The sequence below is a fragment of the Halictus rubicundus genome, chromosome 5, assembly GCF_050948215.1.
Source record: "Halictus rubicundus isolate RS-2024b chromosome 5, iyHalRubi1_principal, whole genome shotgun sequence".
In the NCBI taxonomy this organism is placed as follows: domain Eukaryota; kingdom Metazoa; phylum Arthropoda; class Insecta; order Hymenoptera; family Halictidae; genus Halictus; species Halictus rubicundus.
Window position 1 is genome coordinate 20,654,964 of NC_135153.1, and position 26,298 is coordinate 20,681,261.

At 41.2% G+C, this 26,298-nt stretch overlaps 3 protein-coding genes across 6 annotated transcripts in view; 1 reads left to right on the plus strand and 2 right to left on the minus strand.

The window, feature by feature from the left end:
• Nucleotides 1-201: 201 nt before the first annotated feature.
• Nucleotides 202-6,967, minus strand: Hs6st (heparan sulfate 6-O-sulfotransferase). 2 transcript variants are annotated; one of them, XM_076788692.1, is made up of 4 exons: nucleotides 6,423-6,963; nucleotides 4,859-5,262; nucleotides 4,308-4,487; nucleotides 202-3,366 (listed from the first exon to the last, which is right to left on the minus strand). In XM_076788692.1, the coding sequence occupies exons 1-4, from the start codon at nucleotides 6,859-6,861 to the stop codon at nucleotides 3,049-3,051; spliced, it is 1,341 nt and encodes a 446-aa protein (XP_076644807.1). In that variant the 5' UTR covers nucleotides 6,862-6,963; the 3' UTR covers nucleotides 202-3,048. The 2 variants fall into 2 exon arrangements, with proteins under 2 accessions (XP_076644807.1, XP_076644808.1); XM_076788693.1 differs by lacking the exon at nucleotides 4,308-4,487 and having other exon boundaries at nucleotides 6,423-6,967.
• A 1,740-nt stretch (nucleotides 6,968-8,707) lies between these two features.
• Nucleotides 8,708-11,719, plus strand: LOC143354538 (dynactin subunit 3). 2 transcript variants are annotated; one of them, XM_076788712.1, is made up of 2 exons: nucleotides 8,708-8,760; nucleotides 10,212-11,719. In XM_076788712.1, exon 2 carries the CDS (start codon nucleotides 10,213-10,215, stop codon nucleotides 10,777-10,779), a length of 567 nt encoding a protein of 188 aa, XP_076644827.1. In that variant the 5' UTR covers nucleotides 8,708-8,760; nucleotide 10,212; the 3' UTR covers nucleotides 10,780-11,719. The 2 variants fall into 2 exon arrangements, with proteins under 2 accessions (XP_076644827.1, XP_076644826.1); XM_076788711.1 differs by lacking the exon at nucleotides 8,708-8,760 and adding an exon at nucleotides 9,469-9,638.
• Nucleotides 11,720-11,903: 184 nt separating this feature from the next.
• LOC143354524 (uncharacterized) overlaps nucleotides 11,904-26,298 on the minus strand; it is a 53,359-nt gene continuing 38,964 nt past the window's right edge. The window contains exons 3-11 of one of the 2 annotated variants that reach the window (XM_076788688.1): nucleotides 25,269-25,431; nucleotides 22,009-22,149; nucleotides 21,070-21,194; nucleotides 14,793-20,903; nucleotides 13,209-13,620; nucleotides 12,707-13,126; nucleotides 12,433-12,634; nucleotides 12,164-12,358; nucleotides 11,904-12,091 (exon numbers count right to left, since the gene is read on the minus strand). In XM_076788688.1, coding sequence (XP_076644803.1) covers nucleotides 11,906-12,091; nucleotides 12,164-12,358; nucleotides 12,433-12,634; nucleotides 12,707-13,126; nucleotides 13,209-13,620; nucleotides 14,793-20,903; nucleotides 21,070-21,194; nucleotides 22,009-22,149; nucleotides 25,269-25,431 — 7,955 coding nt within the window. In that variant the 3' untranslated portion in view covers nucleotides 11,904-11,905. The remainder of the gene's footprint in view (nucleotides 12,092-12,163; nucleotides 12,359-12,432; nucleotides 12,635-12,706; nucleotides 13,127-13,208; nucleotides 13,621-14,792; nucleotides 20,904-21,069; nucleotides 21,195-22,008; nucleotides 22,150-25,268; nucleotides 25,432-26,298) is intronic. The other variant, XM_076788689.1, reaches the window with a different exon arrangement.

Genomic DNA, 26,298 nt, shown 5'->3' on the forward strand with positions numbered 1-26,298 from the left:
ATTCACGATAATTAAGATTAAGGGTAAAAATGTAATGCAAAGAAATTCTCTAACTAGAGTCGGTGCTTCCTTGAATTTTATATTTATAAAAATAACTGGAATACTTTTCTTTGTATAATTATTTAATAATCAAATAACATAATCTTAAATATGTGTGTACAACTTACATATAATATTTTTTAATATATATATATATATATATATATATATATAATATATATTTTTTATGTATTTATATATGTCTGTATAAGATTGTATATAATATTGTATACACAACAATTTATTGTTCCTTAAAGAATTAATGGTATGGTATGTACACTGGTTTACATAAGGTACCAATGGCTTAGGCCTATATATTGCTTTATTAGGCTACTGTCATGGCTTTTTGTTTAATATAACTTAATCCTGTGCTATGAGCTTAATATTGTACACATTCAAGCTAATCACTCATTCATCCTAAACCAATGAGTATGTGCACATTTTTACAATGTTGATAACACAAACGCTCTAATAAATTGTACCATTGTTTACAATGGTCACAAGCATCCTCTGGCATACATAACCCACTAAACACACCAACACACAGAATAAGAAAATGGCAGAGAAACATAGCAGTTATTAAAACCTAAGACGTTGTTAAAATAGTAGACGATATTTCTAATTGTGTTGCATCTATGTATTTCAAAATACTGCACACCCTGTGTGATTTAGTTCCATTATTTCTGAATAATTACGAGAATGTCGATGCATCGTAGAGATAGATACGCGAAAATAGCATTATATTATTAAAAGTATGCATCAGTGCATTAATTTCCCCGAAAATCATTCACGTTCGGTCCAAGTGGATACTCCTAATTATTGTAATTATTGTACCTATATGTTTTATGGAAACATGCGTAACACACTTTTCCATTTAAATTGCAATTATAACAATCGCTTTATTTAAGAACATATAAAAGGTTTTTTTTTACAATTGCTTGTGACAAGCTCTCTGCACCTTTGTTAACACTTATTAAATCTTTGGTCCTTAACATTATTTTTAAATGATCATTATCGCTAATTTTACATGCCTAATATTATGCATACGCTAACAAGTAGATTGTTCACAACTTGTTGATCTGTACACGATAGCAGTTTTAAGTTAATTTTTGCTTACATCCTTCCACATCTTAAACAAACCATACTATTCATATTGAAAACAAAGTGTGTTAACACCTTGCATTAACTTTGCAAAATCTACAACCAAGTTTTTTAACATACATAGGCCATGATAAGCTGTAGTTTACGAACTCTCAGTTAAAAAACATATATATATATATTTTTTTTTGTTTCATACTAACACAAATAGTTTGTTATGGCAAATGTAAAAAAACAAAGATAAATCTCTTCTATATGATTCATGGCACGCATTTGTAATACAAATTAAAATATGAACATGACAATCATATAAAAGACCAATATTAACCAGACCAGAATATTAAAGAGAGCATTTGCAATTCTGTCTTGCGATAATTTAATACTAACTAGTTAGATATATAGCATATATAGGATATATTACATTTATCTCATGACTGGATGATATGAAATATTTATAATGGTAACCTATAAATTCTTATTGCACATGCTAGTCTAAACAATTATATAATGTTTTTAATTAACTTAATGTATTCTCTTTTCATGTAATGTAGCGATTGTAGGTTCGTTAATTTTAAAATGAAAATTACAAAAATTGTCCTAATACCTCTGTATGAAAGAATTACTGAAGATTCGATAATTTTAATGTACACATGTATGGACTTCAATAGGATGACCACAAACAGTTACATCGTTAAATAATTAGCATCTAATCTTGGACATATTTATCCAAGGTATGACCATTCATTCGAACATTCACATGAACCTTTTATTATTTAGACTGTACAGATCGCTTTTATTAAACCTAATACCACTTTGTTTAAATAACACTGCAAATAATTCTATTAAAAAATATATATACTTTTAGATATATTTACAAAATTAATTTGTAACATTCATCCTTCCATTGAAAATTGCTATAAATAGACATTTTTATACATGCCGCGCATCGTGTTAAGTTTATTATCTCCGTAATGTGCCAGTTAGGAATACAGAACTGTGATCGTTCAGGGGTTCTCAACCACATTGACATTCATAGAATCGACAAGGTTTCTCAGTATTACTTAAAGTTTAAAGGGCAACGGAAAATGAATTTCTTACTGATTACCATTTCTTAGCAATTCAGAAATTTCAAAAAATTGATACGAAAACTAATTGAGGATTTTTAACTTAATACACAATATCTTGATATATTTTTGTAATTTAAATTTGCTTCTAAATAAGGTTTTCTCTTTATCTCTAATACATTTACTAGACAGATAATACAATAAAAACAAAAAAATCCAATTTGTTTTATTCATTAAAAAAATAAATTTATCTATTTTTAATTTAACTTTCATTTATAATGCACATTCATAATCTCAGTTCTAAAAGTACAGAAATATATCACGTCTGAAATAATGTTATAGCGAATGTAATCGTGCATTTTTTAAATAATGAAATAAGTACTTGAAAGACAATACTTGCTCTTTGAATTGTTCTTTTCTTCGAGACATATAAAGAAGGATGTGACTACAAAGTATTGTTGCATAACAAATAAAAATACAAATAAACTTGCAGCTTAAATGTAGTATTATAAGCAAAGTTGCATCAAATGGAAGAACTTCGTATAGAAAATTTACGAATATTATAAAAATCATGAAAAATTTGTGTCATTCCTTCACATATATACTTTTCATATATAGCTATTCAAAGAGGATTACAGCAAGATCCTCTGAGCTTTCTTTGGTCTTATCCAAGTTAATTTCTATAAGACTTTTGGTAAGTTACATGCAGTGGTCTGCACACAATAATTCTATATACAACATTTTCTTTCAAGGATGATTCCCTGAGATGCTCAGATTCAGAGCAACCTTATTCGCTTAGCTATGAATGCAAAGCATCGATAATATTTATTTTCGACATACTTACATATCATTCAATATCTGTAGTATCTTCGATGACAGAATCCCAATTGAATTCTGTTGCGCTCTGTCTAGAAGGTAGCTCACCAAGATGTTGAAATCGTTGTACAAAATATGGATCGCGATCTCTAAGCCTTTTGAATCTTTGAAATGCTAGATTCTTCGCAAAATCATAAAGTTCTAGATCCAGTCTGTTAAGCCTACGCACAGCATCTAATTGCTCTGGAGTGAGGGTTGCCATGGTAGCAGCGCTCAATGTTGCATTGTGTTGTTCAAACGCAACAGCAAATCTCATTCCGAATGTCTCTTCAAAAGAATACTGCCCCACCTAGTCAATATTGAACAATCAAATTCATATAATGAAATTGACGTCATTATAGAATAGCAAAATATATTCGCTATGTGCAAAAAGTTCACTAGTAATAATAATTTCGAATACAATATTTTTTTATCTACTATACAACAAGACAAGGTCATGCCCACTCAGAAACAATTTCTTATGGATACGTGTTTCATAAAATATAAGAAACATTAAATCAATGAATTAAGAAGAAAAAAATAAGAACCATTAATTTAATCCTTTGACAGCATTGATAAAATTTTATGAGGTGCAGTAAAAAGATTTTAATTTTTAATATTAAAAATGCATCTTTGTAGGAGGAATAAACTATATCATTCGAAACCGGAGAAATATTAATATTATTTAGTATTAATGATTAATGAAGTTTAAAAACAACAACAAACGACAACAAGCAACAAGTTTGGTCCAAGTTGGAAAGTTACCGAGTTGTTCGGTGCTTGACAGCATGTTTGTATTTTAGTTTGTATTTTACAATCATGGTTGTAGATTACAGATTTGATCAAATCAAATCAATATTAATCAAATTAGAATGTTTAGTGATGATAAAATAACATAATATCAAAGTAGCTTATGTGTTACTTGAACGTTCAAAGAAGCGGGATGTTTACAGGATACTCATCGCCCGCGTATGGTGGGTAAGACAAATATTTACACCAAGAGCTACTTGCTAACAGATGATTTTCTAGTGTATTGTAAACCATGTTTATACAGCCGGCGTAAGCGTGTTTAAAAATAAGGTTGAGTGCGCGAAGAATGTAAAATGTAGAAAACATATGAAAGAATACTCGTAATAAATGGAATGGAAATTTGTTAAAAAACAATGAAAAATCATTGCATTAATAAAAGGCAATCGAATGACGTGCGAACATGTTAGTTCAAAACATTAGCAAAAAAAAATTAGTTCTTACTTTTTGGTATTCAGTCAACATGAAGAAAGGCATGAATTGCAAATTGTGTTTAGCACTAGCCAACATGAGCCGATCTCTCTCCAAGCTGCTGAGTGAAGAATTGTAACAACCAACAATTGATAGATCAGCCAACATTCTGGTCTGGCGGTTGCTTGCCAAATTATATGGGCACGCCATAAACTACATAAACAACATAATTTGTCAAAATGATTTATATTTATATACTATTATAAAAAATATGTTACTATTTTCAAATATACAAAATTCATAGTACAATTTTAATAACTCTTTTCAAATTCAAGATTTCTGTTTTAACAAAGCAACTGTTGTTTTGATGAATAGTTGCATCTATATATGGAGTAGGAGAAAAGGAGTCTTGAGATAAGGGAAAATGCTTATCTTAATGTGTTTCTAAATGTGGAAGCATTTTAGATAGTTTACATAATACTGTACTCACGAAGAAAGAATCAGTTCTGATTTTATGAACATACTAAATTACAATAATATTTTTAAATTACTAAACGATGTTAAGAGTTGGTAAATAATGTTACCTGTTCTAGGGAGACTCCTTGCCAACTAGATCCAGGGTAACATTGCGGTATGTTTGCCTGGGTTCCTCCACACCAATGACGTGCACCTCTCCAAGTTGCACCCCTTTGCACATGTCTGAACTCGGACAGATATCTTGCGACAGGATCTCTTATAATAGTTATATAAAAGTATCTACGTTTTATTCCCTCCCCTTCAATTTTATTTAATTCAGTATCTACACAGCTGGTCAATTCTGTCCAATCTGCGTGCAAACCACATTTCCAGCCAGTGGAATACCGTGAAAAGAGCCAATTTTCATTACGATTTGGACGGAAACAAAAGCAACGTTTGCGTCTTCTTTGACAAGAACATGGTCTCTGCAAGTCCAGATCTCTGACTAAATGCTTTCCGAACAAAGTTCCCCCTAAAAACATAAAAACACGTGCGCTATGCATGATATGAAAAACCTTTTACACAAGAATTTTTTACTACAAAGTTTTTATTAATATCACGTTTTCTAGGTGTCAGTAATTTGTATGCAAATTCCAGACAATCACTAGTGTGGAACTGATGCCTTAGACAAGTTTTTACAAGTTCTGTCTTCTATTCATATGCATCTTGATGAAGAAAAGATTATAAGAAGCTTGTACATAGAAAATCAGAAGGAAACAGGCACATGCATGCATAGCATATTAAACAAGACAACATCCCTGAATTGTTCTTTGTCCTCCTAACATAGGATCTACAGGTCTCACAGTGCCTGATGAATAATGCAAAGATTCAGTTGTACAATGGTCAGAAAGCCTGTTATGTTGTTTTTTTATTGAGCTATAGCATTGACTGGCATTTATCCAAATAAATCTACTACATATTCCGAATAAAATAAAAGTATAGATTTTTGCTGAGTCTTTAGCCTACATATCTCAACATTGACCTATTTCATGAATTACAACAGCAATGTACAGGTCAAATGTCAATAAAAATACTATTCTACAAAGTTTACACTATCACAAAACATTTTAGCGTTTTATAAACACTTTAAATGATACCTTAAGCAGTACAGTGGGAAAGGCAAGTTTAAAATAAAAAGTATAAAATAAGAAACTGATAGAAAAATTTTATGCGAAGAAAAGATATAATTCATTTCAACCCTTTCCTCACAAACAGTGACTATAATCACCCAATATTGCCGATCGTAAAAATATTGCATTCGTAAACAACTCGAATCGGATATTTTTATCAAAATTTCAATACTTCAGCGTATATATTTTTCTACAATTCTGCATACGTTAGTTGGAGATAACTTGACTATAACAACGTAGCAAAATTGATTCACGAAAAATAGTCCCGTTACGAAAGGGTGAAATAACAAATAATAAAGAAAAACGTTATTCAAGAGACAAACATCGCGTTGTTTACTCAACGGTTATTTAGACACGTCTACATACGGTCATCTGAGAAAGAATACATTTCTATAAAACAATTGACGAGCTATTCGAATCTTTTGCTGGTTGCGTGAAAATCTTTTGTTTAAATAATAAATTTGTCCGTCTCTATCCGTTAAGGAATGTAGCTGTTACTTACCAGTCTTCTGAATATGTAGAAAAACAATGACATCATGTGCATTGATATCAAACTGGAAGGTTTCATTGGTAAACACGTCGTCGTAACCAAGGCTTCCTTGGATGCTTTGCAATCTAAAAGCAGGATGCACCGAGAGCAGGCCATTTTTGTCGAATTCGATGGAGACGGAAGACAAACCGGAGCCAGGGCCAGCGGACAGACTCTCGGATAGTCTTACGGATTCCTTGATCTCACGATTTGTCAGTGCGCACACATGATCCGGGCAGAAATACCCGAGATAAATAATGCTAGTCAGCGCGAGGAACAAACATATCCCTACAACGCTACGCAACCGAGTCCTCCGTGTTCGTGACTCCATCGTCGCGGTCCTCTCGCATAAATCGTCCTGTACAAGGACCGAGAGTTCGCTAACGACTTCTTCGTTTAACCGTCTGCCCATTATTCTGCCCCATCTTCCTTTTCACCACTGGACACACCGTGCACCGTTCGCCGACACGGCCTGACCAAAACTACGCTGCCAGCAGACGTCGGCCATGACAGATACTTCGGGTCCCCACCATCTTTCCTCGATGCAGTTCTCTTTACCGACATTGCCTGCTATTTCTGTTCGCGATTGTAAAAAAGAAACATCAATCAGAACAACATGAGAGACATTTTTTTCAAATTTCATTGTACATTTTAATTCACTCAGCCCCAAGCAATGAAACAGGATACGTAAAATTTTCTCTACAATTGCGTACAGGAAAGCGCATAAATGTTATCGAAACAAAATTTTTGTATCCGTACTTTTTTGCGAAAATAAATGAACGTAAAGCAACTAACTTATAATAATGCAAAGGACGTAAATAATGTATAATTTGCATACTATTCCGTCGAAACACAAACATTGCGTTCTAATACTGCATCTATACTACTTTTTTCATTTAACAATAATTATTTATTTTGAGCCGAGCAATGGTAAAGTTGCTCGAAACGGTTGAAAGAATAGTTTCTGGTACGCTCAGCTTCACACGTTAAATTAATGACGAGTGAATGGTCAAATGAATAAGTGCTGAGAAAGTGATGTAATATTAAATAATTTTAACATTCTATTTGGCTAAAGAGGTCGATTGGGCAGCAGACTTTACAATGAGGGACTGTCAGAGTGACAGCGTTCCGTTCTATGAATATCTACGGGTATCTGACAGTACGGTAGTGCTCGGTTAAATTTACACGAACTCGGGAGCCAGTACTTCAAATTCTTGCGAGCAGGATACCTTTCTTATCTCCTTTCCTTACATTGTATTCATTCTCTTATCTTTGTCTACTTAGGTAGCTTGATCGAGCTCAAGGCACTGACAAGTGAACAGTGGGTGAAAATTGGGGTTAACTCGTGTAAATTTAACCGAGCACTATTCGGGTGTATTGTACAGGGTATACCATTTGAAATTTCGCTCGCAATTATTTTCCAAACTATAGCTCGTTGTGACTCTGTTTCGGGAGAAACGTCTTATGGTTATCATAAATCTTCTCTAGGTGGACATGCTTCTGAGATTTCAAGGTGACCTCTGTTTTTTTTTATGCGAAACTGTATGTTTTTATTTAGCTAAGCGTGGGGCCTATCCCGAGACGAATTCTTCGTCTTCCAAGTTCATTCAAGGTCATTTAGTGATTTTTTGGAACTTTCCGGGTTATACTTGCGCGAACAGCGACCTGTGTTGAGTGACCTTTTACCTGAGAAAAGTCGTCAGTTGTTCCAAATAATTACCAATAAACAACCGACGACTTTTCGAATGATTTGACCACTTTATTATTCGCTAAACCGTCCTGAGTTTTTACACTGATTTGTACTGTTATCTATCATGCTAATTTTATAGAATTCGTACTTTTAATTTTATAGAATTTGTAATACAGATTGGTATGGTTTTATGTAGTGACTTATAGTATTGTTGGGGAGTGTATTTCAGGCATGACCTCTCTGTCCGAGGTAGCCAATCGTTGAGATATGTGTTGGATGTTGGATCGTCCTAATGTCTGCATCTGTGTTTCTCTTCGTTGCGGAGAAGTTATGACCCTTTCCAGTGTGAAATTTTCTTCAAGTTCATTCCGTGTGAATGCATCCCTAAAGCCCTCGGTGCGGCGCACTATCTAAATAGCGGCCTCTCGGAGATTGCTGTCTATAGTCTTCGCAGATGTCGTTACTTGTCACACGAGGAGCCACAGATCCCACAAATGAAATCGAAATCATTTCGAAATTATTTTTATATAATATCTGAAAGTACCCAGCGACGAGGAAAGAGAAAGAAACGAAGTTACGCTTACGTGACACCGACCGATAACCGTCAGCTAATGAAATCACGTAAGTAAGACACTCTTTCCTCTTTCCGGCGATTAATGTATCACAAGGACGAGTATACCAATAAGTATATCAGATATGACATACATTTATGAATATCATACTTCTCCCATTAATGATATCAAATTGATATTTAAAACTACTATTTATTCTGCCTTACAATCTCATGTTTGTCTCGTAAGAGTTTCTTAAAGTGGCAAGGGTCGAAGGGCGAACAGAGTTTATTTAAATGTCTGAAGTTACAGAGTCCGTCCAATGTAAATATCGCTGTGTGCCTGTACAAGCTCTCTTGGCGCATCTATTTCGGGCGTTGATATTTTCGTTTCACCAAACCAGGATTTGGTGAATGTTTCAAACTGTATAGACAGTGTTCAATGATACCGAGTATTAACTGTATCGGTTAATTACAGTCTTTTAATACTCCATGCTTAATAATTGAACGTAATGTAAAGATTCATCATCAGAAACACATGACTGACAGTAAACATTTGAAGACATGATTCATTAAGACTATATGTATGTGCACAGTGACGTCATTGTAGAGACGCGAAATAAGGATTAATATTATCATTGAGCAAGACGATACTCGTCTTGGAAGCTCGGTTAATTCAAGGCAGAGTACGCAAGATAATATGACATGACATTATTAGTAACATCGTAATATCAGTTTTCAACTTACCGCCGTTTACCATTGCTCTGAAGTTAGCAGCGGCTTGTAGGAGTACATTGAATTTTGCAGAATGTCAGATCGAAAGTATAGTGCACTATAACCTTCGTTTCTTCTGTCAAAATTTGTGTACTGTGTTTCAAAATAGTCATATAAACAAATTCCACGATTGTAAACATTCATCTTTCTCTGCGTAGCATCTATATTCTCTTACGTAAGTCATATGCACTGTCCATTTTGAATTTATCGTAATTTGTAACAGGTGTGCGTGTGACTTGATCACATATTTGTTTTTATTTTTACTATTATTACTGACACGTACTTTCCAACATTTAAAAGTGTCGCGTAATTTGTAAAAAAAAGATATTTATAGGCTACTATTTATAAAAAAAAGATCAGTAGATTAAATTAAATTCGATTGTATAAAATTAGATGATCTACTTTCCTCCTATTAATAGTTTCATTAGTTGTAATATACAGACTATAGTGGAAGAATCTAGTTTTTTACTTACTGTTATTAACCCCCATGTCGTATTTTAACAAGGTAGACTTGTGATAAAGATTTTGAAGAAAGTGTAACAAATATAAATGTTATGTCTTTCTCTTTAGATGAAATTTCCTTTTTAGATTTTTTGGGGATAAAGCTTTAATCACTGTAGCCATAAAGAAAATGGTACGGCAAGGGGTTAAATATAGGGCATATACGATTTAGACTTCTTAAACTAATTTACAAATCATATATGAGGACACGCACAAGTGAATTACTAAATTTTTTCTCAACATTTAGAATGGCAACTGTGGAGTTGTTAGAAAGTAGAATAGCAGAGTTGGAGAAGCATATATTTGGGCTTAAAGATGCAAATGACAGCAACAACACACCTCCAGTATATCCTGTGATTGATAGCCTTTTACATGTGAATTCATTGGTCTCATCCGCTGTATCAGGACGTGAAAAGACCAACATGGCAATAAAGCGGTTAGCAGAATTGAACGGTTACTTAGATCCAACGGTTGATACTATGGACTTACCTATAGAGGCTAAACTACAGTTACTGCTCACAATGGCACCAGAGATCAAACAAAACTGTGATATGTTACATCAGATGCAAGAGCTAATGCCTGTACTAGAAACTGATAGAATAAGAGATGTGCCAGAATTATCTAATAAACTAAACGAGTTAAACTTGTCGTATCTGAAAATATACGAAGACAGTCAAGATCTGAACGGCCACATAAATGAAGTTTTCTCTAAGTACAACGAAGTAATAACTAGCATTTCGAAATCGTTGATTACTATAGATGCAGCAGTAACAGCAGCAGAAATAGCAGCTATGCCCAAGAAACAACTAGATTAAGATTATATCATGTAAATAGGATAAGGAAAATTAATTTATGATTTTATCAATAAAATTATTTAATGTGGAATAGTCACAATAAAAGAGACACTGGATTCATTTAAAATACATTTATTCTTTATCCTTAGTATATAAAAATACTTACGCATTCATCAGTGACTATGCATACATGAACATATTTTATTATTGTATCTCTCCATAACAATGTATTTTATTAAAATACTTATATATTATATACATTTATCCTATCTATTTCTTATCCTAATCCGTTGTTCTCTTCAGGAATCCTTTCTGCAGGATCTCCGAGACGAACTTCTAAACGAGTATGGGTGTATTTTAAGTGTTGGTCTCTCCGATTGGCAATAAATACTTTTACGTTCTTGTCGATTTCTCTATAGCGATCGAGTTCAATCAATAATGCTATATCATCGCTGACACTGCATCAGTGGAGCATTACCCCAATACTCGAGGGACACTGCTTAAAACTCGGTTACTATAAGAAATCAACAAGTTCAATAGAAGTTGAATTTTCAAATTGTTAAGCATTCAACAGATGTTCAGTATCTTTCTCATGGTCATGCTTGAGAGACACAATTCACTAAACTTGTAAAAATCTCTTACAATGATAATCATATTAAACAGTCACTTTATACAGTATTTACAAATTTCTTAATTGTAAATAAGTATCGTGTTGCCAATTATATGTACCTCCTATCGCTTCCACTACAAAATATTGCAATATCTACCCATTAGTCAATAACGTAGAAAAAAAAAGAATCATTTACATCTCTCTTTTTTTGTGCGCGCGCGTGTGTGTATAGAATCGAATTATGGCCATTCAGTGCTATCCGTCGAGCGCATTCTTTGCATTCATAAATAGGAACATACTGTTTGAAATGTAGACGGATTCAACGTAAAAACAAAAAAAAAAGAACACAAATTAAGTACATATTTTCCCGTTATAGTTTTCTTCTCAATTTTCCTTTTAGTGGAACTTCAAAATTCGACTCCGTCAGTTCTTCCTTCCGAATTTCTTGTGTATCGTTAATTTCAAAATACACAACGGCGATTAAAATTCGTTTCGTCGAGTAGTTTCGCACGAAAACATAAACACCACCCTCTCCTTTTAGCTTTGTATTTGCAGAGCAGGCACAGACTGCCGCAGCCAAGAGAGCGCGGGTTCCACGCTCGAGTAAATTGCTGGATGACCCCTTGAGCATCTGCTGTGGTGACTAAGTAGACCCTGAATCCCCCATCTTCCTGACCCACCACCGGACTCGCTGAAGCACATCAAGGGCGCTCCTTCGTCGTTCTGAAAGGTACGACAACGATCACATCACACTCGACGACGAGGCAGGAGAACCAAATGGCAACGAAAACTTACATAACAAGGTCCTTTATCCGTGTCGGTGAATCCGGCGCAGATGTTGTCCTTCGTGATGAATCCTGCGTAGTGACTGGTCGCGTTGCACTCCTCCAGGTCACGAGTCGGCAATGGCAGGAACTCGAGATATTTCTGCAGATCTACCTCCCCGTTCACAGGGAACCCCCATCCTACCATCACGCAGATTTGCCCTGGCTAAAATTCCAACGAAATAAAACCTAAATCCTGCTTTTTACAGTTTCTCAAGTTCTGAACGAAACGGCACCTACCTGGAATGGCTGTTTCGGAAGGCAAACAGCGCTGACGTTCCTTGAGAAGGTCAGTGGTTTGGCCAGTTCGACTAACGCGATATCGTTGTCGTACAAGAATTGATTGTACTTCACTTGAGGATAAGGAATGATATTCTTGACTGGATGAGCCTTCAATTGATTTTCACCAGTGAATAGCTGCCAGCCGTTGCTCTGCTTGTGCCTATAGTTCGAAGAGGATTCAATGAAAAACAATCCCTTCTAGTAGATTTTCTTTCGTTGAAATTTCACTTACCTGTGAATACAAGAGTAACTAGCTAGCACGTGCATGGGTCCTAGTACGCTCGCCGTACAGGCAGCACCGTGCTTTGATTCCTTCAGCAAAACCACGCTGGACCATTGTCCTTCGCTGGCTGGTGTTCCACCGACTAATCTGGCAGTCGGCCCTTCTCCGTAATGAGTACCGCAAGAAAACTCTTGGCAGGAGAGTTGGACGACTTTCTCGGAGGCGCAGAACTCCGCGGGCTCTAAATTCTTGACTAGCGGCATGTCGGGGTGCGAATTGGATTTCAGTCTCAAAATCTTCTGGATTCTATCCCAGTCCAATAGTTCTGTTGCTTCGGAACCAGAGAATCCTAAAGCTCGGCAATAAGAGTTGCTGAACTCTTCGTTCCAGTCATCGGAGCAAACCAGACGGTAGCTATCGTCGAATTGTCTGTAATACGAGAAAGATTACGATTAGCCAGGAATTAAAGGCCACGAGACCGTGGTCTCAATTTAATTTTCTCTAAATTCACCTTATCTTCAACAGAGATTTTCTCTCGTTCAACTCCTGTCCGCCGTTGCTGCCAATCGCGCTGTCCTTTTGCACGTCCGTCAGGTTCTTCTCCATTGTTACATTGCCCATCAAGCATCCCCATTCGTCAGAATGGTCGGGGCAATGTTCTATCCCATCGCAAACTTGATCCTTTCGTACGCAACCTCCGCTTTTACATTTGAATTGGTCAACGTCGCAGTAGCAGAGCTTCTCGTCCTCGCCGTCGGCACATTCGCCGACACCGTTGCAACGCCATGTCAACGGTATGCACCATTTCTCCTTCGGACAGAGGAACTCGTCGTTTCCACAACTTTCGCTGCACTCGTACTCGTCTCGATGGTCCTCGCAGTCTGGCCGGCCGTCGCATTGCCAGATGCTTGGGATGCATCTCCCTGAAATGATAAATCAACATTTAACGACAACTCTTACCGGAAGAATTGGGTTCGTCCCGTAAAGTTCTCCACGTTGTTAAGGGGGCCGGCAGGCATTTGGCCTTGACTGTCACGCTATGTTATGCTGTGCCTTTTTTCTAGACATTTTACGTCTTAAATAAGTAAGTAATCAATTAAAACTGCATACCACCATGTTTGTACATGTCTTTGCTACGTCTGTATAGAGCCTTTTTTTCGACACGAACACTAAATCTCTCGAAATTAAGAGAATCTCTCAGCGGCAGCCATCTTGTGACGTCATACTTGCTTCAAAATTCGAGTTTTCTGCCGAATATTACAAATTACTCCACGATGAGGTAGAAATTCGCAATTTGGGCTCCATACAGACGTAGATTGGACTTTTAGAAAACACAATTGACCACTTCTAAACTGCTCATTGCAGTATTGAAGCGGCAGTTTGTCTAGATTTTGACCCTTGCATACGTATATGGATTTCAAACCATGCCGGCCCCCTTAATGCAACGGTAACAACAAAGAAAATCGACGAAGGTCAACAAGTGTCAACGTTGGTTCAGAAGGTTTGCTGCTGGTGATTATGATCTCTCTGACAGGCTTCGAAGTGGACGACCAGTTCAATTTGATAATGACACCCTAAAATCTCTAGTGGAAGCTGATCCAAAATTAAGTATACAAGAATTGTCGAGAAGCCTTGAGTCCACACGACAAAGACACCTACACGAAATGGAAAGGGCATATAGGCAAGGAATGTGGGTACCGCATCAATTATCCGAGACCAACAAGAATATTCGTCGATCAATAAGAGGGGGATTGAAAATTTGCAGGAAAGATGGCAAACTGTCCTTGACAATGATGGAGATTACATTGAACTTGAATTTACTGCAAAGTTTGTTTCAGATTTCAAAATAATTGATTACTTATGGGTCCTCCTAATATTTTCAGAGTGCCGGAATGACGAACAAAGTGGAAAACCTTCTATTTTCTTCTGTGGAATATCGACGACAGCCGTTTCTAAAAGTAGCACTATTAATATTCAAGGCAGACCCATTAACCAGCCGACCGTTCGTTTTTGCTTTCACTTCTTTGACTCGTTATTATTCTGATTTTACATGCAACGAGCAACGCGAATGAATATGATAGAGGCAAGGACTCACCGCTGGGACACCGGAATTCGTCGGACAGACATTCCCATTTATCACAGTTTTTCTCGTCGCTGCCGTCGTCGCAGTCGAGGATCTTGTTACAGACGAGGTCCCTCTTTAGACATTGACCGCTCGCACACTGGAAATTTCCAGGGCAGCCTTGTTCCACGCAATTGAACTCGTCGGAGCCGTCGGAGCAATCGTTCTCGGAGTCGCATTTCGCGGACAGCTTGACGCAATACGCGCCGTCCCTGGACGTCCCGTTCACGCACTGGAACTGTCCCGCGGTACACTTGGAGAACACAACGTTCGGCGGCAGGTTCAAGAAAGAAACGTCGATGTGGCTGATCGTTGTGGACCGCACAGTCGTATCCGGCAATTTGGTTTGCGCGATAGGCGGCAGAGTTGCGTCCGCGGTTTGCCCTTTCGAAACCTGGGTTACGTTCGCTTCCTGCGCGAATGAGGTAACAGATGATTGGTTCGAAACGATTGCAGCCTGCGCACCACCTGTCTCGTTCGCTCTTGCGTCGCCGGACTCGGCCATTTTGACCAAGTCAATTACGGAGCGACCTTCGCTCGATGAATCATCGGTTGCCAGCGGAGTTACCGTCGTGGAGTTCGCTAGGTTCGCCCGACGATAATATATGTAGGGCTCGGTAACCGGTTCTGGTTCGTTGATCTCTTCGGAAACGGGGATGAAGCTCAGGTACTTCTTCGTGCTGTATTCTACCGCGCCAGTTCCGCTATTAGAATTCTCCCCCTCGGGATCTTTCGACGCTGTCTGATTCGATCCGCTGGTGGTTTCCGTGATCCTCAGCTTCGGTATCGCTGCATCCTCCTTCGGGGTGTCCCCGTTGTCCGCAGTTCGATCCGGAGTCCTCTCGGTGACCAGATGAGGAATTTCTATTAACGGTAACGTCACAGAATCAGGCACTTCGGTCACCGCATTTTCCTCTCGATTTGTCTCCAGATTCAGCTCTTTCTCCTTCTTGTACTTATACTTGTCGACGACCTTCTTGTCCACCGATTTCTTCTTCACCTCCAAACTCTTCTCCAGCGGAATCACCCGCAAGTCTTCCTCGGACAGTTCTCCCACGTCCAAGTCGGCTAATATGGTTTTCGGAGTCGTAGTGATGAACGGTGTCCTGTAACCGAACCCGGCAGGCGTGTCATCCTCGAGAATCTCGGTAACCGGTCTTATGTCCTCTGTCGTGCTGATACTGTTCGCCATTTTCGGAGTGGTGTTCTCGGTTGAATTCGCACGCTCCTCTACCATCATCGGATTGTCTGTTACCGTTTCGTTTAGCATCGATTGGTCCTCGATGCTCGTGATCGGGATGGTTACGTTCTCCTTGTCGGTTTGATTCGGAGAGTCCATTTGCGGCCTGATGTCGTCGATCTTCCTGCCACCTAAGTGCTCGAGCGCGCTGGCTACGAGATCGTTCTTGTTGTCGTGCTCTTCCGAGATGTTCAACGTATCTTCGTTTCTGTTAGCTTCGTTCGTTTCGTTGTTCCCTGATATTGATTGTTGCACATTCCCCTGGTCGTTCAACTTTTTCCCGGTTTCCGGCTGCACCGTCGAGGTGGTCAGCACCGGCTCGCTCTCCGTGGTCTGCAATTCTTCTGGCTGTATCGGCACCTGTGCAGTGGTCTTCGTCTCCATCGAGTTCATGTGGGTGGTGGGAACCTGGGTGGTCGTGACGTCTTCCTTTTCCGAACCAATACGCGCGGCACTCGCCTCCGTCTCATTGTCCTTCCGAGGAGTCTCCTCGGTCACCGTTGTGCTGTCAATTTTCTCGGTCGTGGACATCTCCTGCTGTATCTCCATCGGCAACACTGGTATCTGTGTGGTCAACTTGGCATCCTCCACGTGTTTGTCCGCGACGCTGCCGATAGTAGTCGACGTCGTTTCGGTATCGTTCGTAGGAATGCTGATTTGATCATCGGTTAGCTTCGATGACTTCCTCCCGTTGCTTTCTACAGAATTTATGTTATTTACAAGCAGTCTCCCAGCACCTTTGTCCTTGGTGATTTCCCTGTCGTCGTTGATGTCATTGTACTGGTCCTCCACAGTGTTCTCCTCGGGCTTCTCCAAAGTAGTTGTCACGTTCGCAGTTGACTCTTCCGAGTAGTTGTTGTACGCGACTTTCGCCGGAGTCGTAGATTCCACCGGTTCCTCAGGTTTGGCCTGATCTGCGTCGGATTCGGTCGTTTTTTTAAATTGCTCTTCCAACGGCACCACCTTCAGAGCTTCCTCGTCTTCCGTAGAATGATCTATAGGTTTGCTAATCGCATCGTGAGCATTTAAGCCGTTTTGAGTATCGTTCGCTTTGGGAACATCCGAAGAGGACGTTGCCTTCATCGAACCTTCTTCATCCGATTCTGTACCGTTTACTTTGTTGCTCTCTTCTTCGTCAGGTTTGTTTTCGGGTCGCACGTCGTTCGTCGTATCTTTCGAATCTGTTTCTTCGTTCGCGTTCGGCTCGGTGGAGCTATGGTCCGCCATAGGTTTATCCGTGACCACGTCTTCTACGTGGCCGTCGAAGGGATTCGGCGCATCTTGCTCGTCTTTGTCCAATCTCGGCGCTTTCTTCACTTCCTTTTCCTTATGAACGTCCGGCAGGAACGGGGACATGTCCTCGTTGTGCTTGTCATAAGCTGCATCGGGCTTCTCGGTGGCGACAAGACCATGATCGACCAAATTATCGGGGTACACGGCAGGGTGCAGAGGATGGCTTGTGGAATGATCGAAACTGTCCTCCAAACGAACCGGCTCGCCAACGGACACAACGTTCTCGCTCGGATGGCTCGTCGAGGGACTCGTTTCGATCCCCTCGGTTGAGGATTCAACCTTGTTCTCGATCGCGGTGGCTTCGGACACATTCGCGGGCTTGATCGGTTCGGGGATCAGCTGCGGAATGATCGCATGAGGATCCTGCGCCTCGGTGTGCTCCTCTTTCGGTATGATCATGATGTGTTCTTCCGTTTCATTCTTGAGCGGCTCTATCAGCGGCTCTACGTTCTGACCAAAGTTTTTCGGCAACTTTGGGAAGACGGTCGTGGGCATGTGCTCGATCACATTCGTGTCGTGCAGAGTCGTCTTGGATTGCGAGGTGGAAAACTCGTTGATTTCCGGCGTTGCTGAGGCGTTCTGCGATGTAGGTTGCTCCGAAGCAGTTCTATTGTCTACCATGGGATTGAACTCGGTTGTATCCTCAGAGGCGGGGTCTGCGGGAACAGGTGTCGTCTCAGATTCGAAAATCGGGTTTGTGCTAGACTCCATCTCAGAAATTGTGGGTCTCGGAGTCGATATCGATCTGGAATCTGACAGAGTTTCTGTGTCCCCTGATTGTCCATCATCTATTTTCATCGTGGTGTATTCGGGAACTTCCTGTGGCGTTTTGCTCTCCGTAGCACTGTCAGGATTCAGTGTTCTATGGGTTTCATCCATAGGACTCATCGTTGTCATTTTACTTTCATTATCCATTGCTTTCGTCGTGGTGTCAATGGCTGGCGTAATTGCTTCCAAATGGTCGTCAGGGAACGAACGACTCAAGGTCTGATCTTGCTTATTGTCCGCCATTAAAGGTATAACCGGCAAAGGTGTGTCGTCGCTTAGAATCCGTTCGGTAGTCATCTCTTTGTTCGCGATATCTTCGAATGCTGGGACTGTCGCAAACTCTGGTTCCATGTTTGTAGAACCTTGATCTCCGTGCATCACAGTTGTAGCCTCTACTGGAGATTCGGTGGAAGGTAGCTCAGTACTCGAGTCAACTTTGTTGGACGTCAATTCGATGGGGGATTCTGTTCTAGACAATTCGTCATCGTTGTGTCTCGTTTCAACATTGTCCCGCTGAGATCCTATATTTGTTGCAGTCTCTGTTATGGATGGCACGGTAGTCGTTCTAGGTTCTGCAGAGTCAACGTTCGAAGGTTTCGGTTCGGTCACGGAATCAGTTTCAAAGGAGGGTACTGGTTCGGCTGATGGCTGTGCTTCGGTTGAGGTTTCAGTCTCTTTGGATAATTCTGGTTGAACCGTGGGATTCGCAGAAGGTTGAGGCTCTGCAGTTGGTTCGGCAGACGGCTCCGGTTCTGCTGAAGGTTCCGGTTCGGCGGATGGCTCGGGGTTTGTTGAAGGCTCTGGCTCTGCGGACGGTGTCGACTCAACTACGGCGCCTGGGTCAGCTGCGGGTTCAGGTTCGGCAGCAGGTTCAGGTTCAGCAGTTGGCTCGGGCTTTGTCGAAGGTTCTGGTTCTGTGGATGACGTAGGCTCTGGTTCAGCTGAAGACTCTGGTTCAGCTGAAGGCTCCGGTTCAGTAGAAGGCTCCGGTTCTGATGAAGGTATAACTTCCGCTGAATGGTTGGGAGCTGGACCATCAGCTGAAGGTTCAGCTGAAGGTTCCGGTTTTACCGAGGTGTCTTGTTCTCCGGAAAGTCCTGGTTCGGAAGACGGTTCCGGTTCCGCTGACACTTCTGGAGGCGGTTCCGTTTTGGCTACGGGTTCTGGCTCCGCTGTAGGCTCTGGCTCGGCCGAAGGCTCCGGTTCGGCCGAAGGTTCTGGTTCGGTCGAAGGTACTGGTACGACTGAAGGTTCTGTTCCGGTTGAAGGTTCTGGTTCAGCCGCAGGTTCTGGTTCAGCCGAAGGTTCCGGTTCAGCCGAAGGTTTCGGTTCGGCTGCAGGTTCTGGTTCAGCTGAAGGTTCTGGTTCTGAAGGTTTTGGTTCAGCCGAAGGTTCAGGTTCAGCTGAAGGTTTTGGTTCAGCCGCAGGTTCTGGTTCAGCCGCAGGTTCTGGTTCAGCCGAAGGTTCCGGTTCAGCCGCAGGTTCTGGTTCAGCCGAAAGTTCCGGTTCAGCCGAAGGTTTCGGTTCGGCTGCAGGTTCTGGTTCAGCTGAAAGTTCTGGTTCTGAAGGTTTTGGTTCAGCCGAAGGTTTTGGTTCAGCCGAAGGTTCTGGTTCAGCCGTAGGTTTTGGTTCAGCCGCAGGTTCTGGTTCAGCCGCAGGTTCTGGTTCAGCCGAAGGTTCCGGTTCAGCCGCAGGTTCTGGTTCAGCCGAAGGTTCCGGTTCAGCCGAAGGTTCCGGTTCAGCTGAAGGTTCCGGTTCAGCCGAAGGTGCCGGATCAGCCCAAGGTTCCGAATCAGCCCAAGGTTCTGGTTCAGCCGAAGGTTCCGGTTTGACCGCAAGTTCTGGCACAGAAGTAGCTTCCGGTTTTCGATTTGCAGATTCGATGGTTTGCTCAGTGTGTCCGGAGTGATCGTGGTTCCAGTGCACATGATCGTTCATACCAGAGTGACGGTCCTTATCACCGTCGGTTGGATCGTGATGGAAATGGCCAGATTCTGTGCTGTGCTCGGAATGATCCCAATCGTCTGGTCGCCCGGTCACGAACAATGTTCCCGATCCCCTGCCCCTTCCTTGAACGAAATTCTGAACCTCCTTGGTGCTGGTTTCCGGCACTTCGTCGTCCATGTCGACGTTGCTCAAATCGTTCTTGTCTACGCAACGCTTTCCACCGTTGTCCAACGTTTTCCCGGAATCACAGGAACACGCGAACATACCATTCGAATAGTCGTACATGCAGTGATCAGAGCAACCGTAATTGTCGATCTGACACTGGTCGAGAAGATTGTTGACCGTCAATCGGTTCAGATGATACTGTCCGATCATGTTGTCATTCTGCTGCAACGACTCCTCCAGGCTCCGTTGCGTTTCTTCGGGCATTCGCCGCGGGGGATAACTTATTCTAAACTTCACGTGTCCTTGTCTGTTTATGCTGTACACTTTCACTACGGTGTCGTTGTCTCCTGGACGCAGCATCTTCTTCAGCTGCTCCTCTATCTCGGAAGAGACCTGCCTGTACATTCTGGACTTGTGATCCTGGAACTCGTCGTTCCAACGGAACTCGTCGAGTTGCATCAAACCGTCCAGAGCGCTTTGAACATTTTTATACAGGGTTTCGTCTGTCGTGTGCCAAGGTGGCATGGTCGAAGACTCAGGCGACGGACTGGATGCTGGATCTTTCACGTATTCCTGGCTTCCGGCGGTTCGGACGTCACCGAACTGTTGAGAGTTAGTTTGCTGCAGGTTCTCCAACGGTTCCGAGGCTTCTTGCGTCAAAATCACGCCAGCTGTAACAAAATTGATTCGCTTAGCGTATGAGCTAGACACCGTTTATTTGAAATTTATAATTTCATTGTGCCGGGGATCTAGACCGTCGCTCGTATAATTTGGAAATGCAGATTACGCATTTAATATTAGTAAGAAAAATCCGGGAAATAGAAAGACCGTTCTTACTCGCTGCTAAAATGGCAATGATCACAGCCACCGACAGAACCAGTAAGCCGCAACCCCAGCAGGCCATCCTTCTCCAGTACGAGCTTCTGGATCGTTTGTCCTTCGTCACGTACAGTTTCTCACCCCTGTAACACAAGGTGACGTGTAATTAGAAAAAGAAAAAGAAAAAAGAAACGTCTTCGTTCACGTCCGTTCACCCTCATCCTGGACCCAAAATAAGCATATTTTGTACAGCACTGTGCTTGTGAATATATCAGAGTCGTTCTTCAGCGGTCAGTCATGGGATTAAGAAGCTTTCCTAGACGAACAGATACCGTTCTAAGAGCTTGCAACGTGAACATCCGGTCGCTTCATCTAACGTTCTTCACATGTCGCACCCTATGTCGCAAGTTCATCGAAGTCTGCCGACTAATGACAGAATCGGACCGAAGCGATGGTACCGTTTACAGAATGCTTGTGACCAGTGTCCATGTGTGGGGGGTGGGGGTTGGGGGGTTGGGGGGTGTTGTGAACGTTTCATTATCTTGCCCGAGTATCTGTTCACCTGTGTAGAGGCTACGGGGACGTGCGAACCTTTAAGCGCCGAGAGAGGAGACGTACTCTTCTCCGTTTCTAGGTCCGTCTTCGCCCTCTTCGAGGGTTCACGGTAAGAACAAAAAAAAAAAGGTTAAAGAAAAATTCGTTTCTCCACGTGTCTAACGGATAATGTCATCACGGTGCGATAAGTCGTGATAGGAAATCGTGAGATGTTTGCATTCCATATCGTCAGACATCAGGCTCAGCCGTACAATTGACCCAGAAAAAAAAAAATGAAAAAAATATACAGCAGCGAGAAGCAGCGGGTTAGTTTCGCGATCGTGCGCATCCACCGTTCATCGATCGAGCAGAGCCTCTCCTCCCCCTTTTTCTTGCTGATCCGCGAAAGCATCCTTCAAGTACCTGAGGGCTGTCAGCCAGTGGGAATAGTCGACCAGTCCGGCGGCGGGGTCTCTCAGGCTGAGTCCCTCGCGGCCGACGCCGGGGCCCAAATCAAAACGCACTCCAGCCACGGTTGTTTCAACCTCGGCCTCGGGACCCCTGCTAGGTACCGTGACAACAGAAAACACCGTCTAACACTCTACTGAGGTGGGCAAACGGGGTGATGATGATTTCTCGATCGGCAGAGATGATGTATGTCAATCTAACGTAGGTGCACTGTACAGCTGTCAACGTTATCGCGCGGAGCAAATACTCATTTCACTATGACGTATTACTCGTCCACGAGAAGATAGCACGCTTGCAGTTATCTACGCCTCACTACTTGAACTTCCTACGTCGCGTTACAAGTATTTCGCAAGAAGTAAACAAACAAACCTCACGAGTGTCACTGGAATAGAGGTGACGGCGACGTCCCTCCAGAGCCCTACGTCCCTACCGTGCCCTACGTCCCTATTAAGAGGTCACGGAGATCCCCTTTGCCCCTCACCCGAAAGTGCCATCTTCTCGTGGTCATACTTCAAAATTTTCGCGTCAATCCAAACGTATGCACTCGCGTCGGTATTTAAGCTGAATTCTACTTCGCGAATTAACAATATTATCCAGTGCCGGATTAAGACCTCCAAGGGCCCTAAGCACTTGAAAGATTTTGAGGCCCCCTTGGGATCACGCCAGAAACTAAGACCACCAGAATCATATTACGTCAGAAACATTGAAAATGTTTACATCAAGTGTGCTTCATCGTTCGATGGACGTCATCAAAGCTAAAAGTTGTCAAACTTACTAAATATTTTGGTTATTGTGACATTACAGATAATGCCAACTGAATTTTTGGTGGATGTTAACCCTTTGCACTCGAATATATTTTAACTCCAAAACGAAACATTCCTTATGACCTAGAATATTTCCCTTGTATATATATTTTTTTTTTATGTTACAGGGGAGTTCCTCTAGTACCGGACACTTAAGGTTTTTCTTAAATAAATAAAAGAATAAAATATTTCATGTCTTCTATACCATTTTATTTATAACTTAACAGCATTATCACTCAGTAGAAACACAAGAAAAGAAATAATTTTATTCTAACAATTAATTAAAACTTTGATTGAAGTTTGGTGTAGAATTTGCACAGTTCGTAAAGTGTCCCCTAGTATCGGACATTATATACATTGAGAATGTAGCTTAAAAATAGTTTCAAAATAATGTACAGCGATCACAAACATAGTTATCTGCACATTCCGGGATATCGGCACAAGCTTCATGTGTCCATTTTTTGCAGCTAAAACACTGAATCCAGTCTTCTTCATTGTTTTCTAAACAAACCACGCAAATGGTTTTCAAGTTTGACCCTAGTAGTTTTAATGTTCTGGTTGTCTTACGCTTATTTCCCGAATTTTTTATTTGTTCTGTCATCCTCTTTTTGTTTTCTTTCTCCTCGGTCATTTATTTATTTATCTTTTTTGTATTGACCGGTGATAGGGGACAATGATCTGTCTGGAACCAGGGGATACCGAAGCCATAAAAAAAAAGATTTTTTGTATCAACCAGTGCACTGTATATACAAAATACAGAGGTAATTAAAAAAAAACCACTTACCAAAAGACGTAATAATGCCACTCACAAGTTTTTCTACTAACCAAAATTGATAGATGTAACACTTTATAATTTGTATGATACACTAGCTTGTACTTAAACGCAACAATGGACTGATATTCACAGCTATGCACATGCGACTGAAACGTGTCGAAACCTGATTGTGCTTGGATCTTTCCCTACTATTGCTCACGTGAAATGACGATCGCATTGCGTTTCAAATTTTGAGGATATCGCTACTGTCCAGTTCTAGGTGCCGTCCGGTTTTAGGGGAACTCACCCTACATATGAAAATGGTGCAATTTACTCGTACACTACTGAAGTGTTTAGTAAATAATGTAATGTTACAGTGGCCATTTGAGTGCTAAGGGTTAATTCTAAAATGTTTGCTAATTATATTTGCTAGCTCTACGAAGGATGAAGCTTCCTACCACAATATTATTTCGCATTTTTTTATATCCATTATTTGAACAAAATGATAAGCGTTAACTTAAATACCGACATTCTGAAAATTCGGTTTATTCGAACATATCACGATAAAAGTCATTAACCCGTAACCGGACTTTCGTAAATGTTTTTAATAGTATAAGAAAATTTATTAGCTAGAAATACTAGCTTTTCATTGATTAATCAACGAATATGCTCCGTGCGAAGATGCATTATCAACGATACCGTGCAGTGCGCTGCGCTATAGTGAACAGAGAAGCTAGCGAGTTGATGAGTTTGAACTTCCAGAACCTTGCACAACACGTTTGCGAATAGTTCAACTATTCGACCGCCATATTTGGCAATTTCACTCGGGACGTATCGACGAAATAAACAACGTCGAAAATCTATTTCGCGTTTCCCAAAAATGTGCGAACTACAATCTGTGGTTTTCGGTTCTGACGTAGGTCGGAGGCAATCGAAAAAAAAAACGACCACACTACTCGACGATTGCAGAACAATCTGAAATCTACAGTTTGTTTTCCGAGTAAGATTCCCGCTGAAAACTATCATGGAGCGTTCGAAACAACCGCTGAACCCAAGTCGGATTGCGAAACGGTTCGAGGTTGACGCAAAGTTTTCTTTCCAGCTCGAGCGTACGCGCAGGTTGATGAAAGACGGTCATTTTTGCAAGAGACGGTCACTCGTGCATTTTCCTATGGAATATTGTGACACATTCGTGTCGCAAACTCTTCCATCGGTGAATGTATATCTCGTAATGTCCGAGGACCTTCGTTCCGCTTCTGTCCGCCATTTTATTTCTTTTCTTTTTTCTCTCTCTCTCTCTCTCTCTCTCTCTCTCTCGTTCACGTCACATACCACCCGGAGCGTAAATTGGATCGTTTGCCGATTCAGAAAACGGACGAACTGTCCACAATCCTATGCAAATCGTCGCTCGGCAACGGAATACTCGGAATAACGAGCGTTGCAAAATTCGTGGAAGGCTTTTACAAGACCGGCGAACGATTTTTAACGAGCTCTCGAACAGGCTCCTCGGTGTATTTCACACGGTGTTTCCCTGCCCAAAAACCCCAAGTGATCTCTTATGCCCGCCGGGCTGGTGAACAATGGACAGTTAATTCGATGTTAACAAACAGGAGAGCACACAGAGACGAGTTACGTGGAAAATTCTCGATTTCCGTTACCTGATGTACTTCCGATGTTCGTTCACCGGCACGAAGTACTCTTCGTACGGGTCAGCTGGTACTTCGCAGGCCTCTTGACCCTTCGTTTGATTGTTGCCCGCGTAAGGCCTCATCGAGACAAGCTCCAAGTTCACGGCCTCGATTTGCTCCTTTTTCCCGGTGTCTGCGAAAAAGAAACGGGAAATCAATTACGCTCGCCAATGTCGTTCTGCACGAGGGTGTAACCGGTTCCCGGTTTTCGGCCGTCAGCCAGAGAAACCTCGTTCCTTGCATAAATTAATCGATTGGCCCCCCTCGCGCTCCACGAAACGACGAAGGGCACGCACGCGTTAACCCTCGACTGGCTAGATACCGAGAAACCGGTAACGTCTAATCACAGTATTCATAGTTTACTGCATTTATTAATGGGGGGGCATTCAGCGGAAAATCGACTGCTAGTTTCACATCAATTTTGAAATCACCTGATCACTAGGGGTGGGCGAGAACCCGAAATTTTCGGATACCCGAGAAAGTCGGGGTTCTTGTATTTAACGGGATTCCCTAAAGAATCGTGAATTATTTTCAAGAGTGTCATATGTTTTATTCTCGAAATTTTCGGGAAACCCGATTCCTTCGAGGAATCTCGAAATTTTCCCTAGTGGTTACATATTATTTTTCACGCTGAAGTGGAAACCTAGTGCGTTAGAGGTTGAAATTTCTCCCGGAAATAACCTTCGTTGAGGGCACGGTGTTTTTCTGTCTCTGAAGGGTTGCGTACCGAAACTAAATAGGACAATGGGCTGGTTACTCCATCGCGGATCTATAAAAAGATCGTGTACGTAACGTTTCTCGTGCGGAATCTATCCCCAAGCATGTTGGTTTTTCGACCTTGTTATGTAATGGGAAGTATGTGGCTTGGAAACATTAGAATTCAATTACCGTGCATCACGAACCGCCGCCAGTACTACGTATTACTTACTTGCGCTTATTTAGCACATTTCATCAACGCGTAAACGAAGCCTATAATTTTTCCATTAATCATCTAAACCGT